General features: G+C 40.2%; 3 protein-coding genes and 2 long non-coding RNA genes across 6 annotated transcripts; 4 read left to right on the top strand and 1 right to left on the bottom strand.

The window, feature by feature from the left end:
* The first annotated feature begins 2,374 nt into the window (after positions 1 to 2,374).
* On the top strand, positions 2,375 to 2,720 carry LOC113565377. The gene is made up of 3 exons (XR_003408570.1): positions 2,375 to 2,405; positions 2,474 to 2,595; positions 2,674 to 2,720. It is a non-coding gene; the product is annotated as an uncharacterized LOC113565377 (long non-coding RNA).
* A 199-nt stretch (positions 2,721 to 2,919) lies between these two features.
* LOC113565378 lies at positions 2,920 to 3,281 on the top strand. Its single transcript, XR_003408571.1, has 3 exons — positions 2,920 to 2,991; positions 3,055 to 3,095; positions 3,164 to 3,281. It is a non-coding gene; the product is annotated as an uncharacterized LOC113565378 (long non-coding RNA).
* A 516-nt stretch (positions 3,282 to 3,797) lies between these two features.
* LOC6593701 (protein yellow) lies at positions 3,798 to 6,020 on the top strand. Its single transcript, XM_002018812.2, has 3 exons — positions 3,798 to 4,101; positions 4,763 to 5,168; positions 5,229 to 6,020. Exons 1-3 carry the CDS (start codon positions 3,869 to 3,871, stop codon positions 5,904 to 5,906), a joined length of 1,317 nt encoding a protein of 438 aa, XP_002018848.1. The 5' UTR covers positions 3,798 to 3,868; the 3' UTR covers positions 5,907 to 6,020.
* Positions 5,926 to 6,958, bottom strand: LOC6593745 (anamorsin homolog). The gene is made up of 3 exons (XM_002018813.2): positions 6,797 to 6,958; positions 6,220 to 6,713; positions 5,926 to 6,159 (listed from the first exon to the last, which is right to left on the bottom strand). The coding sequence occupies exons 1-3, from the start codon at positions 6,930 to 6,932 to the stop codon at positions 6,046 to 6,048; spliced, it is 744 nt and encodes a 247-aa protein (XP_002018849.1). The 5' UTR covers positions 6,933 to 6,958; the 3' UTR covers positions 5,926 to 6,045.
* A 1,366-nt stretch (positions 6,959 to 8,324) lies between these two features.
* On the top strand, positions 8,325 to 12,114 carry LOC6593746 (suppressor of hairless protein). 2 transcript variants are annotated; one of them, XM_026987400.1, is made up of 4 exons: positions 8,325 to 9,083; positions 9,969 to 10,849; positions 10,913 to 11,120; positions 11,193 to 12,114. In XM_026987400.1, the coding sequence occupies exons 1-4, from the start codon at positions 8,706 to 8,708 to the stop codon at positions 11,490 to 11,492; spliced, it is 1,767 nt and encodes a 588-aa protein (XP_026843201.1). In that variant the 5' UTR covers positions 8,325 to 8,705; the 3' UTR covers positions 11,493 to 12,114. The 2 variants fall into 2 exon arrangements, with proteins under 2 accessions (XP_026843201.1, XP_002018850.1); XM_002018814.2 differs by having other exon boundaries at positions 11,184 to 12,114.
* The last annotated feature ends 2,321 nt before the right edge of the window (positions 12,115 to 14,435 follow it).

Genomic DNA, 14,435 nt, shown 5'->3' with positions numbered 1-14,435 from the left:
CACGTCTTTATCTGAACCAGGTCGCGGCAATACAAACCAAACTCCTAGACTCCAGGAGCCAAGCCCAGTACTATCTCTCTCTCTCTCTCTCTCTCTCTGTCTTTTTCAGCAGGCGGCGATGGGGCTTGGTTCCTTATAGATAAGTTAGCTTTAGAGATTTTGTATAGATCCAAATGTGTGTGTGAGTATGTCGTGTCGTGTATAGTGCACTCGGTCAAGTTTTAATAGTTTAAATTTCAGCGAATCGTAAATAGCACAAATCGAATGAAGAGTCTAGCAAATCTTAGATAATGAAGGGATATATATATACATATAGTATAGCATAGCCTAGTGTAGCCTCAAAAGTTAATATTATATTATGGGTGGGTCAAAGTCAAGGCTCAAGTAACGTTTTAATTTGTATGTACTGTTATACATAGACGGAGGGAATGAAGAAAGGAAGCTAATGAGAAGCTAAAAATATTAATGAGAAATTTTTGAACATACTGTAAGTTCTAAAATTGCATTTATAAATTATATATGTATATATATATATATATATATATATATATATATTATACACGGGAAATGAAGGAATACCAGATATAAATGAGCGTGTCGTTATATAGGAATTGACTTTATTTAAACTGAAACAAAAAAAAAACAACAACTGAAACCTACTGAGAAAGATGACTCACTCTCACACACTCTCTATAACTCTCACTCTCACTATCTCTGATCGAATTGGAACATTTTTATAATTCAATCAATCACAACACACTCACATTCGAACATTCAAACAAATGAATTGAACATTCGAAAACAAAGAATTGAAAATAAAATATGAAGAAAATCCATCACGAAAAGTGCTAGAGAAAAATCCACATAGAAAACATCAAATTCCTACGAAATGAAAGACTTTAAAATCTAAGCCGTTAAAATGAAAGGGAAAACCAAGTAAAAAACAAAAACAAAACTATACACACGATAAATCATTGATGATTATATGATATATATATACGAGATAAATATATAAAGATATATATATGTATATGGAATTTACACATGGCAAAAGATCATCTCTAGTAAATTGATATTTGTTAAGGATCGTTGGAATTTGTAGTTTAATTGGATTGATTGTGTTTGGTATACATTTAGGGAACGCTGTTAGGGTAGATCATGTATGTATATTGTATATAGAACATTTAGCTTCGGCTCCTCTCAACACAGAAATCCACATACGCCCCAAAAATAAAAAGCGCAAATTTTTAACCAAATAAACATATGATTTTGAATTACTTATTGATTTAAATAATTATTCTCAGATCACAACCGAATGAAGAACTTTTAGTGAAATAAGACACACACACTTTAGCCAAGCTAATTGTTGTATAAATACGAGTAAATACATAGAATAAACCAAATGCAAAAATAAATCCAGATTTATTTCCAATGAAAAAACACACACACCCCATAAAAAAGAAAGAAAACCCTACTGTTAGTGACAAAAAAACCCCCCCCAAAACGAAAACCACAAAAACATGGTAGCAATATGAAGGGAAAGAAAAGCAAAAAAAAAAAACAAAGAACCTGTAAAAGAATGAAAAACTCGGTATGTTCTTATGAAAGTAACATTAACGAATTAATTTAAAGTTTAATAAAACGGAATAAATGAGAATTTTACTGAATAAAAAGCAAAACACACAAAAACTGAATTTAGGAAGTATTCGAATACTTTTTTCTTTTATTTAAAAAGGTTTTGATTTTAAGCTATAAAAAAGTCAGTGGAGCATGGTTATAAGTGTACTTTCTTACCCAAAGGTAAGACATTTTTACTGATGATTTTTCTATTTTGTAACTCCCATTTTTACCTTTAATTTTTGTAGATTTGTCAACCTTTAACTTCGTTATTATCCACCCGTTGTACATTATCGAAAACTGGCTTGAAGGTACAAAATCCATAAAATTTTAACTTTGCTACATTAAAAACAAAATGTTATATTTTCTAGAAAAACTAATAAAAAAGAGTAACCTTTGAAGCTAGTGATCTTGGCAGATCTTTGACCCGCTGCAGCGTTATGTCGATACATTCCCACTCAAACCCCTACAACTGATGATATCAAAATACTTCCAGGGCTAGAGAATTGTGATATTCAACGCAATTCCATGTGGCTGGGTAGGTACCCAAATATCTTGATTATAATTTTCCATTAGGAACTTACACAGATATTTCTGTACCTACAGGAATTGTCTATGGCTTTAAGAGAATTATTCCCAAGGAGGATGGAGGGTTACCAAAAACTTTAACCCACTGCGGCGTTATCGCGAAACATTCCCACTCGAAGATCCAGTATCTAAAACTGATGATATTACAATACTTCCAGAGCTTGAGTATTGGGAAAGTAAATGCGATTCCATATGGTTAGGTAGGTACCCAAATATCTTGATTATAATTTTCCTTTAGGAACTTACACAGATATTTCTGTACCTACAGGAATTGTTTATAGCTTTAAGGGCCCTATATCCAAGGAAGATGAAGAACGCCATCAAAAATTGGTTGCCGAAAACGAGGAATCACAAGTTTTCTGTGTAAAATGTAGAAAATATGGATAAAAGGTATATGATCTTGGAGCTGGGATAGACGATGATACCTCTCAAAGAATTATCATTTCAATTACATATTCATTTTTGCAGGAAATACTCTTATTTTAATTGAAATTTCTTGTTGCACTCCACTCGTGCCGTGCATTTTTAATGAGAGATTCAACAACCTTTCAGCATATTTGCATAAAATATTCATTTGAATTATTAATATTGGAAACGTGTTGGTGGGGCGATTAACATCAATTGGATTAAGTACATAAATCATTGCATATAAAAAGGTTTAAGATCCAATTTAAAAAATTTTAAGATATAAAAATAGTAATATTTTTCAGCCCACTTTCAAATTTAAATCAGTCAACCTATTGGACATGGATGGATGCTTTGTTAGCCCCCAAAGAATACCCAAAGGTAAGATCACTTTTGTGAAGTTTTAAGAATTCTTTAACTCATATTTTTGCCTTACTTTTGTAGATTTTTCATATGTGAAAGTCAACGCAATTCCATGTGGTTAGGTGGGTACCTAAATATCTTAATTATAATTTTCCGTTAGGAACTTACAAAGGTATTTTTGTACCGACAGGCCTTTTCTATGGCGCTAAAAGCATAATTCTGGTGTTTGGCATACATCTATACATCTATAACCCTTTTTCATATTTGAATTGGAATTTCAATTGGATTAACTAAATAAAACATTGAATATACGCAAATATTTATAATTACAATTATGAAAATTTAACTCTGATATGAGCTCATATTTATTACATTTTAAAATAATAAAAAAAATATTATATACATATATACAAATTTATTTATTCAGAAACCCACTTTCAAATTAAAATGCAAAACTCTAAAGCCAACAACGCACCATTAGTCTCCCCCTCGATCTTATCGGTTCACTGCACATTTGATTATATTCCAGATGGGCACTCAGACATCATCCAAAAGGTTATTTTTAAAATATTACCAATTGAGTGCGAGTGCGTATCGCATCTTTTTCCTTCCGCTTGTGTTACTAATTTTAATCATCCACAAAACTCAGCAGAGAAAACAGACAGACAGATCTCCCACAGCTCTTCGGTATAACAGATTATAACAGTCATTCCGATTATAACAGCTCACCTGAGCTGAGCTTTAAGCTTGCGCGATCGGTCTGCCAGAGTATATTATGCTCGTCTTCGAGCACAGATCTTGCACTCAGCGCCCAAAGCTCGTATCGAACGGTTATAAAAGCGGAGATCGAACCGAATAAAGTACTTCCGAACAAATTCAAATAAACAAACACAGTATGTATTCCATAAGATTGGTGAGCCTAGGGCTAGTCTTGTGCCTGATAAGCTGCTGGAGCTGGAGTGCATTGGCCAAGCTCGAAGAGAAATTCTCGTGGAAGCAACTGGCCTTCGACTGGCCCAGCCCAGAGGCGGAGGCGGAGGCCAAAGCAACTGGACACTACATCGAGGAAAATAACCTGCCGCTGGGCGTGGAGCGTTGGCAAAACAGAATCTTTGTCACTGTGCCAAGGTAAATTACCAAATACATACATATATTTTCAATTTATAGTATTCAACAGACCGAAAACCAATTTGTGATTACCTCTTCCATTACCTTACCATTTTTGGTTGTTTTGTTGGTAATTAAATGTCAAGCTAGACTTGCAAAATCACTGACTGGCTCCATAAACCGGTTTCCCAGTTGGCTAGGGTAACTTTAAACGTTTATTTTCCTTTGTCTATTTTGCATTTTAAATTGTAGTTTCTAAATGTAAATTCTCATTGGAAATTGATTTATAATTAATAAGAGAAAACATTCAAATGGTAAAGTAAACACTTGGTCAGATTTAATTAGAACCTTTTCACAGAAAAGGTCAGAACGATCACAGCGTGACGTCAGCACTAGTGGGGTTTACCCTCGACTCAATAGAGATTCGATCCCAAAAGGCAAATAAATTTGTGATTATTTTTTGGGAGCTCTGACTAATCAAAACAAGAACAAATTTTTAGGGAATTATCAGTAGGATGACACACAAATAGTAGAAATTTCCAGTTCAATTCTGAAATGGTAGATTCATATATAATCAACTCCCAAACAATCTGTGATCTCCCAAGGGTCCCTATAATAGATTTAAAAATTTTTCTAGATCTCTGTCTTGAAACCCAATCTCTAATATCGATCCCTTCCCCAGATGGAAGGCCGGTGTTGCTGCCACCCTCAACTACATTGATCTCACATCAACGGAGAAGTCACCAAAACTGCATCCCTATCCCAGCTGGGAGGCCAACAAATTGCCCATCGATGTCCAACCTCAAGAGCAAAAGACACCCTCGGGTGGACGGCTAGATGCTGACAAGGCTCAGGATGCTGGCATACAGTTGAAGGACAACTCCACCATCATTTCCACATTCCGAATTCAGGTCGATGTGTGCGATCGTCTGTGGGTACTGGATACGGGTCTGGCTGATATTCTGGGCAGTCCCAAGAAGATTACACCGAATACCATCCTGATCTTTGATCTCAAGACTGATACATTGCTGCGTCGTTTCACCATTCCGGCTGATCAGTCCAAGGAGGATTCGTTCTTTGCCAATATAGTGAGTAAATAATGAAGAAATATTGACTTACTTATACTAAGGAATGTATTCCATTAACAGGTTGTGGATGCTGATCGTTCAGAGTGCCAAGATGCCTTTGCCTATATCCCCGACTTGGGTGCCTATGGTGTGATTGTGTACTCCCTCCGGAACGACAAGTCATATCGCGTAAAGCACAACTTCTTCCACTTTGATCCGCTGCAGGGCGATTTCAATGTGGGTGGCGTTAACTTCCAGTGGACGGATGGAGTCTTTGGCCTGGCCGTGGGTCCCATGAATCCGGATCACTCCAAGGATATCTACTTCCATGCTCTGGCCAGTACCAAGGAGTTCAAGGTGTCCAACCGAGTGCTGCAAAACGAGTCGCATGTGACCGGTGGCGATTCCTACTATGACTTCAAGTATGTGGGAGATCGCGGCATGAATGGACAGTCCACCGCCGAAGTCTTTGATCCGGAAACCGGTGTCATCTTCTACACGCAAGTAAACAAGGATGCCATCGCCTGCTGGAACATCAAGCGTCCCTACACGCCCGACACTCAGGGCCTCATTGATTCCGATTCTCACACCTTGGTCTTCCCCAACGACTTGAAGATTGATAATGAGGGCACCATCTGGGTTCTGTCCGACAAGATGCCAACGTATTTGTACAAGGAGCTGGATCCCTCGGCCGTCAACTACCGCATATTGATGGGCAACAACCGCGATCTCATCAAGGGTACACCGTGCGAAATGTAAGCAGCAGCCGTTTCGGGCATTTGTTGTGTGATTTGTGTCGCGGCGCATATTTGTATTTACATATGACATTATTTTCGGTTAGTAAGTCAGCTTAATAAACTATTCCCAATGTGATTAATTGCGTTCATGGGTTCTTAAGTTAAATGTCAGACTTCAGCAGATTGTCGGCCAGTTGTACCTTCTCTCCCGGCTTGAAGGCGGGCATGCCCAGGTAGGGGCAGGTAGAACAACGAAAGGCGTCGCCCAAATAGCACTGGAAATGCAAAGATCAAAATAATTATGAATACGATAGGAATTCCGGGGATTAACATACATTTCCGCAGCTGGATTTGGCGTTTTCAGAGGCCGTTGCGGTTTGTTTCTCGCTCTCCAGCTCTTCGGCCAGGCCGCAGGAGCAGTTCTTGCAGGCCTTGCGCTTGCCTGTGGTGCTGCACACTTTCAGACCAGCCGGGTCTGGCTTCTGTTTGTCCTCCTCATCCAGCAGGTCTTCCTCGTCGATCAGCTCCTCATCATCGCCGCTGATTTTCCACACATTCAGAGCGCTGGCGTTCTTCTTGGCAAACGACAGCCTGGCCGAGGAACCAGTCTCGTAGCCGGGCTTCTCTGCTGTAAGTGTATCTGTACCCTCGCTGCAGTTAATGAACCCAGACAGTTTGATTTCCTGCAGCAAGCTGCTGGCGGGCCCAATGAAGGAAAACAAATGGAGTTTTCCACTGGGCTTCAGCATGTGCAGCAGCTTTACGTAATTGTCGGTGAGCTGGGCGCACTCAATGACAATCAGGTCGAAGCTGGAGTTGGCGTAGGAGGCTGAAATTCGATGCAGGTCGCTAATGAATATGCTGACTCACAGGCAAAACTCACACGGAGCACCAATCTCACACGCAACTTACAAAACGAAAGGCGATGCACATTTTCCACAGCCACCTCGCCCCCGGTGGCTGTTTTCAGCTGTTCCACACGCTTGTCTAGATCGGCGCTATCAGTCCATATGTATAGAGATTTTTGCAGACCCTTAAATTGCTCCATTATCACTGTTTCTAGAATGTTTTTTTAAGTTTTTTAGCACCGCTGTTTGATTTCACAAGTATTAGAGATGGCCGAATGAACAAAAGTGACATCGATTGTAGGTACCGATAGTGTAAGAAGTGATATTCACTGCACTGTTCACGCATTATCACATCCTGCACGTATAGGTTTTAAGGTTGGTGGAGTATAAGGAATGAAGCTTGTCCAACAATATAGAATATACGAATATATTTTCATACATGACTTCGCTTTGGATTATTTGTTCATTAGGGTATTCAAAGTGCGACGTGCAACTTCAATCAAACAGGATGAATGAAACTTTTTCATCACGAACTAGACAGCAAATCCCAAAAAAAGACAGAAAACCCAACAACCGGATTTCAATACTATCGACTGGATAGAAGAGCTGCGCGCTTAAGTTTGAATTTGAATGATTGACAAGGATATATACGCAGTCCCTTTGAGCGAAAGTTAAAAACCTTCGTATGGAATTTTCTATACCCTACGTTCTTTAATATAACTTTAAACTGAAATTTAATAGTTTGATCAAATTAATAAGATATTCCATTATATACCGATACACCCTAAATATACAATAAATTTCAACTCAATTTCCACGTCACATTATATATAAAAGTTGATAATATACCGTACACCGTACCGGCACCGCCCCCTCTGTTCGATGATAGAAAGAATATAAGTGATATCGATTGTAGCTACCGATAGTATAAGAAGTGATATTCACTGCAGTGATATCTTCACTCACGAGATGGATCACGAGCTGTGGAATTTAAGCATTCAAATATTTCCAGGCAGGGAAAATTGACAACTACAACTAGACCACAATTAAAGACACTAATAAATATTCAATGAAAGTTGTGTACCACGTTTGCCAAATCCAAATGCCATTTTTCATTCTTAACCTACAGCCCTTATTTTGAAGCCAAGCACGTATTGCACTTTCCCACGGACACCATTAAATATTAATGGGTCAGAAGGGTCAAAGGGTAGCTTGATTTTTGAATATCAAATGAGGGCGCGAGAATCGATACATTTTATGAGTGTTGGTAAACGGGTGGAATAGTTGGTAGTTCAGTAAACTGCTGCTGAAAGTAGCTATAGTTAAATTTCTATCTAAAGAGCTTCGTCTTATTCAGCGCCCTATACTAAATAATTAGATTTGTATTAAAATATTCAGAAGTGACAGTATATCGCCACAAAAAACATTTAGCTATAAAATAGCTGGCTCGCCATATCCCTCTTTTGTACAATCGTAGTGTTGTTAAGAGGTGAAGATATCGCCGGTAGGTGTCAACTATCGTAAATAACAAACCATCGAAGTATCGATACAACATCCTCTCATAGTCGCTTTTTTTAGTTGTAGCTATTATAAATATAACTCAAGCGCTAGTTGCAGCGTTAAACAGAAGCCAGCCGCTACAACCGCTAGTCGCTAGTCAAGTGCTTTTCAAAATACAAATATGTGATTACGGCGTCCAGTACAAAAATTAAATCTCCATCATCGAAACCGAGCTCCGAGTCCGCGACCAAGAGGAAGAGAGAGAGTGAGTGCGTGAGAGAAACGACAGCTGCTGGCCGTGTGTGTTGGTGCAGGATAACAAATACAAAACATACAACAACAACAAATAGTACACAAAAAGTGCCAAAGTTTTTAACAAATTTGCCAAAAAAAAAAATCAAAAGAAAAGCACCAACCAAAAGCCAGCAAACCATTCAATTTCATAGAATTCAATGCAGAAGACATGTGCATAAATGAAGAGCTACAACCAATTTAATTTGAACGCCGCCGCCCCGCCCGCCATTGCCTACGAGAACGCAGCCGCAGCAGCAGCCCTCAATTCAAATAGTTCGCCCCTCGATCACAATCAGCAGCAACGTCAGGATATGCCGCACTTTGGACTGGGCAGCGGTCCTCAGCCGCCGCCGCCGCCGTCGCAGCAACAGCAGCAAGTGCACCATCAGCAGCAGCAGCAGCAACAACAGCAACAGCAGCAGCAACAACAAATGCAATTGTCCATGTTGCCGGGTCCGTACCGGCCGCACATAGAGGAAAAGAAGCTGACGCGCGATGCCATGGAGAAGTACATGAGGGAGCGCAACGATATGGTCATCGTGATACTCCATGCCAAGGTGCGATATGATTTCGGGATAATTCAGGTTGCTCTCGGGGGGAGTTCAAGGATTAGACTCAGGTTAAACAGGTGCCCGATAGTGGTCTTAAAGTGAATCAGAAATGTTAAGGGCTCCAGAATTATTAATTGCGGTTGGAAATAGTTGTGGAAATGCTCTTAAAGTTAAAGGATTAATAAGATCTTAAAAGCAAAGCCGGAAATTGCTTTAGAAATAAGGGATCTTGATGGCTGTCAAAGGACTGCAAATATAGAAAGTTTTGTAGGATCTAGTGAGAAAAGAGTTAGGGATTTTATATTTCAACAGATGCTAAATGGTCCTTGTCTTCATAGAACCTGCTACCATCTCGAGAAAACCTGGAGATCTTTTATCCGTTTGAAATATATTACCCCTTTCAGCCAACCATTAAACCAGGACCGCATTCATATGATCCTACAAGTATATACATTTTCGAAAATATATACCCATTCTGATGGGTCAATCAGAGCCACCTCCTCCGCGAACACCCCCTAAGGTGTCCGATTCGTTTGTCCACTTTAAAGTGTTACATTTTTGCGGTTTTAGCGAAAAGTTGAGACAAAAAAAATGAGAAAAAAATTGTCGCGGTTGCTTTTTAGTGGTGGCGATCTTCAAGCGGCGGCGGCGACTGCCGCCAAATGGGAATCCTTCACACTCGACTGCATCCAAATTGAGCAACGCGCTCGTGGTTCGCTCTGGTCCGGTCAGAGCCAGGCCGGGCCGGTGCGGTCCGAGCCGCAATGAAAATAATTGAAATTAATTACAGAAAATTAACAAAGCTGCATAGCTTGCGGTTTTGATACGATTTGCCGATAATCCGAGTACCAATTTGTGCTAATTGAATTTCCCTCTGTCGCGTGTTTCCAGGTGGCCCAGAAGTCCTATGGCAATGAGAAGCGCTTCTTCTGCCCTCCGCCCTGCATCTATCTGTTTGGCAGCGGCTGGCGGCGGCGCTACGAGGAGATGCTGCAACAGGGCGAGGGCGAGCAGGGGGCCCAGCTGTGCGCCTTCATTGGCATCGGGAGCAGTGACCAGGATATGCAGCAGCTGGATCTCAACGGCAAGCAATACTGTGCGGCCAAGACCCTGTTCATTTCGGACTCGGATAAGCGCAAACACTTTATGCTGTCGGTGAAGATGTTCTACGGAAATGGCCACGACATCGGTGTGTTCAACTCGAAACGGATCAAGGTGATATCGAAGCCGTCCAAGAAGAAGCAGTCACTGAAGAACGCCGACCTGTGCATAGCCAGCGGCACCAATGTGGCCCTCTTCAATCGCCTGCGCTCACAGACCGTCTCCACGCGGTATCTGCATGTGGAGAACGGACACTTTCATGCCTCGTCGACCCAATGGGGGGCATTCACGATACATCTGCTCGACGACAACGAATCGGAGTCGGAGGAGTTTCAGGTCCGCGATGGCTACATCCATTACGGTGCCACAGTCAAGCTGGTTTGCTCAGTGACGGGCATGGCTCTGCCGCGTCTCATCATACGGAAGGTGGACAAGCAGATGGCTCTGCTGGAGGCCGATGATCCTGTCTCGCAGCTCCACAAATGTGCCTTCTACATGAAGGACACGGATCGCATGTATCTGTGTCTGTCGCAGGAGAAGATTATCCAATTCCAGGCCACACCGTGTCCCAAGGAACCGAACAAGGAGATGATCAATGATGGTGCCTGTTGGACAATCATTTCCACGGACAAGGCGGAGTATCAGTTCTACGAGGGCATGGGTCCTGTGGCGTAAGTCAAAGCTTCTAAGCTCCTTGATTGTTGGATATTATTGGAGTTTTTTTTTTCTTGTAGTTCTCCTGTCACACCTGTGCCCATTGTCAACTCTCTGAATCTGAATGGCGGCGGCGATGTGGCCATGCTGGAGCTGAGCGGCGACAACTTTACGCCCCATCTGCAGGTGTGGTTCGGTGATGTGGAGGCCGAGACCATGTATCGCTGTACGGAGACGCTGCTCTGTGTGGTGCCAGAGATTTCACAGTTTCGCGGCGAATGGCTTTGGGTAGGTGTCTCCCAAGAAACACTCTACCATTTGTATCTCTATCTATATCTATGCGTTTGATAGGTACGCCAGCCCACACAGGTGCCCATTTCGTTGGTGCGCAACGATGGCATTATCTATGCCACGGGCCTGACATTCACCTATACCCCAGAGCCGGGACCGCGGCCACATTGCAACACCCAGGCTGAGGATGTGATGCGTACACGGCACAACAACAATAACAACATCACGAGCATCAGCAACAACAATAATGCTGGATCGCCGGCGGGTGGCAGCTTGCAGCAGCAGCAACAACAACAGCCACAGCAGCATCAGGCGCTGCCCTCCATCTCAGAAGTGCAATGGAATAGTCATGGTAGCGGCTTGTCCTGAGTGCAGGACTTTTGCATCCTACATTTATGCGTGCTAAGTTATTTATAGTTTTCATTAGAGTCCTTAGTTTGTAGATTGGCGATTTTTCTAATCCTAATTTTTCACTTCTCATGACGCGAACAAACAATGCCTCCTCCTTAGACACACCAACCTATCCTAGAATCATCCTATATTTAGTGCTAGTACGGAACCAATAGATGTGTAAATGCGATACATAAAACACTTTGTATATAACTCGAAAGAGCCCACACTGACACGACGACACACATTATATATTTGTATAAAATATATACACTTGTAATTCTAGTTAAATATACAATCTTGTATAAGTATATAGAAGATTTTTTTGGCAGCGGTTGAAATATTTTTGAAAACTTGTATTCTTGTGAATTTCCAAAGAAATGGCTCAAACGGGAAGACCCCAGCTAACAGAAAATACATATAGTAATTCTTAAACAAAAAAAAAAACAAACACATTCCATTACCCCCCAGAAAAACGATTTATTTTCTGTATATATAAATTTGGTGTTGGCCATATCTTTTGGAAATTCTCAACGATCAAAGAACCGCTCTATAATATTTTGTAACATATAAAAGACAAAAAAGGCGATTTGTTTTTAAGCTCAAACAATAATAATAAAAAAAAACACAAGAACGGGAAACCGAAATTATGACAAAAGAAAAAGTAAAGCATGTCGTCAGTTTATATATGATTTAGCATGATTCAACATTATTCTAGTCCACCAATTTTCATTGGATGGTCTGTCTTGAGGGGTTGGGGTGGAAGGAAATTGCTGTGGGAATATGGCCAGATATCGTGTGAATATTTTTAAACAAAACAAGTGCACCTCTTCCCACGATGGCCCCTTCGCTTCCCCCTTCTTACGGTCCCACTTTAATTACAGTTTGGTCTGGAAATGCTGAATGCCAAGTCAAGAAACTTGTGTGCGTCTGTGTATATATAACACTGCGAGTATTGTTTCCGTTTTTTGGCCAACGTTAAGGAGCAGAATTTTCTCACAGCCCAAAAGGCAACGTCTAACGCGACTGTGCCGCTGTGAGAACTTTTACTGCCTTTTGTTGAATATTTATGCATCTGGTGTGGCTGTTGTTGTTGCCTTTTACAGATTTACAAATTAAGATTCGCAGTTTTGAATTAATTATCGCTTACTTCCGCTTGGGATAGACGTTTAGAGAGGCAGTGAAACTAATCTCTCAACTTGGGAGACAAAATTTCTTATCGGAGAGGCTCATGCACAGGCAGAGGCAGCGGCAGAGTCAGCCAAGCAGGTCAACCCCTAAGAGCGCTGCACTTCTTCGATGGGAAAACGAAAGACTCAAACAAGAAACTCGCCTCGTTGCGTGATGTGGATGGTGATGGAAAAACCACCACCAAAATGTCTCAAGTTTTGTAATTGGAACTGCAACTTCTTAAGGTCGCGCGTCGTCTTATAAGAAGCTGAATATGAAATTAGTTTGGAATTTTTAATGAACATTTCCATGGTGCCTCCCCTTCTCCGAGTACAACTATCTGTCTGGTTGGACAGTTGGGTGCCTTGATTGCGGTCGGTCGGTATCCCAGCGAGAAAGGGGGAAGAAAACAATTTCTAAAAGTTCTCAGGACTGCTCTGCTGTAAAAAAAAAAAAATTGTTAATTATCTTGAAGAAATCTAAGTCTTCCCCGTCTCGAGTGGCCCCCGCCAGCCGTTGACTGCTGCCGTTTTTCACACGCTGTGGAAAAATGGAAATTCTCCGCAAAATACAATGCGTGGGAAATCGGTTGCGTGGGAGCCCAGCCAAGAAAATTCAGGGGAAGTTATACATCCAACTACATGCAAGTCCTACTATATAGACCTACAAATATACGAGTACTTGTATATATACTGCTAATTGCTGGGTTGGTCGTTTTTGGTTTTTATATGGGAAATACGATTCCTAGGTCAAGACGGCTTGGACCGATCGATTGGAATTGACATTGAGAAAAAGGGAAGGCGGCATGGATTAGTCTGCGGTGGCTATATGTATTGTGTAATTTAACCGTGCGACTTTTTACATATTTTCGTTTGATTAATATTGATTTTGGTTTAAATTGCGCTTTAGATGTTGCAATATTTAATTGTTGAATCAATATTATAGATAGCCTGATAGAACAATTGAGATTGTACAAATTTACATTGAATAAAGTACATTCTATAGCTTATAGGTTCAAAAATTACAAAGTTATATCTTTTCAACCATTTGCCGATTTATATGAAATAAATTGTTTTGTATAGATTGATTCACTGTTAATATAACAAGGAATTTTGTGGTTTCCAGGACACGTTTTTTAAGGCTATTTATTAATTTTTTCAAAAACATTACAAACGAGGGGGAACGTTGTGAGTTTCAGATTCCGCAATCTGGAAGATATGGTCATTATCTATGATTGTGCTTATATACTCAATACGATAATAGATTTACAAAATTTTTAAAAATATTTATAATTTGTATGGTTTAATTTTTTTTAGTTTTGCATTTTTTACTGTTTTATTTCCGAGGTGTGTTCATAGTTTTTTTTCCAAATTGAGAATTTTTTGCGGTATATTTTTTCAAAATGTTGACTTTGAAAACTACGAATTTTTATAAATTAATTTATTCCTTTAGAGTTTGCATTTTTTGTTATAGGTACGTTAATTAGGCGTCTTTTAAGGTATCGTTTGTAAAAATCTATGGATAAAAGATTAAAGTGCAGCCGTTTGACCATACCTTCAAATGCCGCATTTGTTGCATAGTGTTATTTATTATAATATAATAATGCACTTGGCAGATTCTGCCTGAAATACATCAGATATTTTACTTTAAAGTTAGCTCTCTCCTTTTTATAAACATTTTTCGCTAGGCGAAAGAGCTCCTGAAATACTGGGAAGATATTTTTTCTATCTATCTATTCAGTGAATTTCCACT

This window comes from Drosophila persimilis, unplaced genomic scaffold, assembly GCF_003286085.1.
Source record: "Drosophila persimilis strain 14011-0111.01,24,50 unplaced genomic scaffold, DperRS2 tig00000124-arrow-pilon, whole genome shotgun sequence".
Classification (NCBI taxonomy): domain Eukaryota; kingdom Metazoa; phylum Arthropoda; class Insecta; order Diptera; family Drosophilidae; genus Drosophila; species Drosophila persimilis.
The sequence above is the reverse complement of the archived record's forward strand: the minus strand, read 5'-3'. Positions and strand labels throughout refer to the sequence as shown.

Bases quoted from the DNA above. Each gene is read 5' to 3' on its own strand.
- LOC6593701 (XM_002018812.2), top strand. From the start codon at position 3,869: ATGTATTCCATAAGATTGGTGAGCCTAGGGCTAGTCTTGTGCCTGATA. The intron at 4,102-4,762 runs GTAAATTACCAA...TCCCTTCCCCAG, and splicing joins ATCTTTGTCACTGTGCCAAG to ATGGAAGGCCGGTGTTGCTG. The intron at 5,169-5,228 runs GTGAGTAAATAA...TTCCATTAACAG, and splicing joins ATTCGTTCTTTGCCAATATA to GTTGTGGATGCTGATCGTTC.
- LOC6593745 (XM_002018813.2), bottom strand. From the start codon at position 6,932: ATGGAGCAATTTAAGGGTCTGCAAAAATCTCTATACATATGGACTGAT. The intron at 6,714-6,796 runs GTAAGTTGCGTG...ATCGAATTTCAG, and splicing joins TGTGCATCGCCTTTCGTTTT to CCTCCTACGCCAACTCCAGC. The intron at 6,160-6,219 runs GTATGTTAATCC...TTGCATTTCCAG, and splicing joins CCAAATCCAGCTGCGGAAAT to TGCTATTTGGGCGACGCCTT.
- LOC6593746 (XM_002018814.2), top strand. From the start codon at position 8,706: ATGAAGAGCTACAACCAATTTAATTTGAACGCCGCCGCCCCGCCCGCC. The intron at 9,084-9,968 runs GTGCGATATGAT...GCGTGTTTCCAG, and splicing joins TCGTGATACTCCATGCCAAG to GTGGCCCAGAAGTCCTATGG. The intron at 11,121-11,183 runs GTAGGTGTCTCC...TGCGTTTGATAG, and splicing joins TTCGCGGCGAATGGCTTTGG to GTACGCCAGCCCACACAGGT.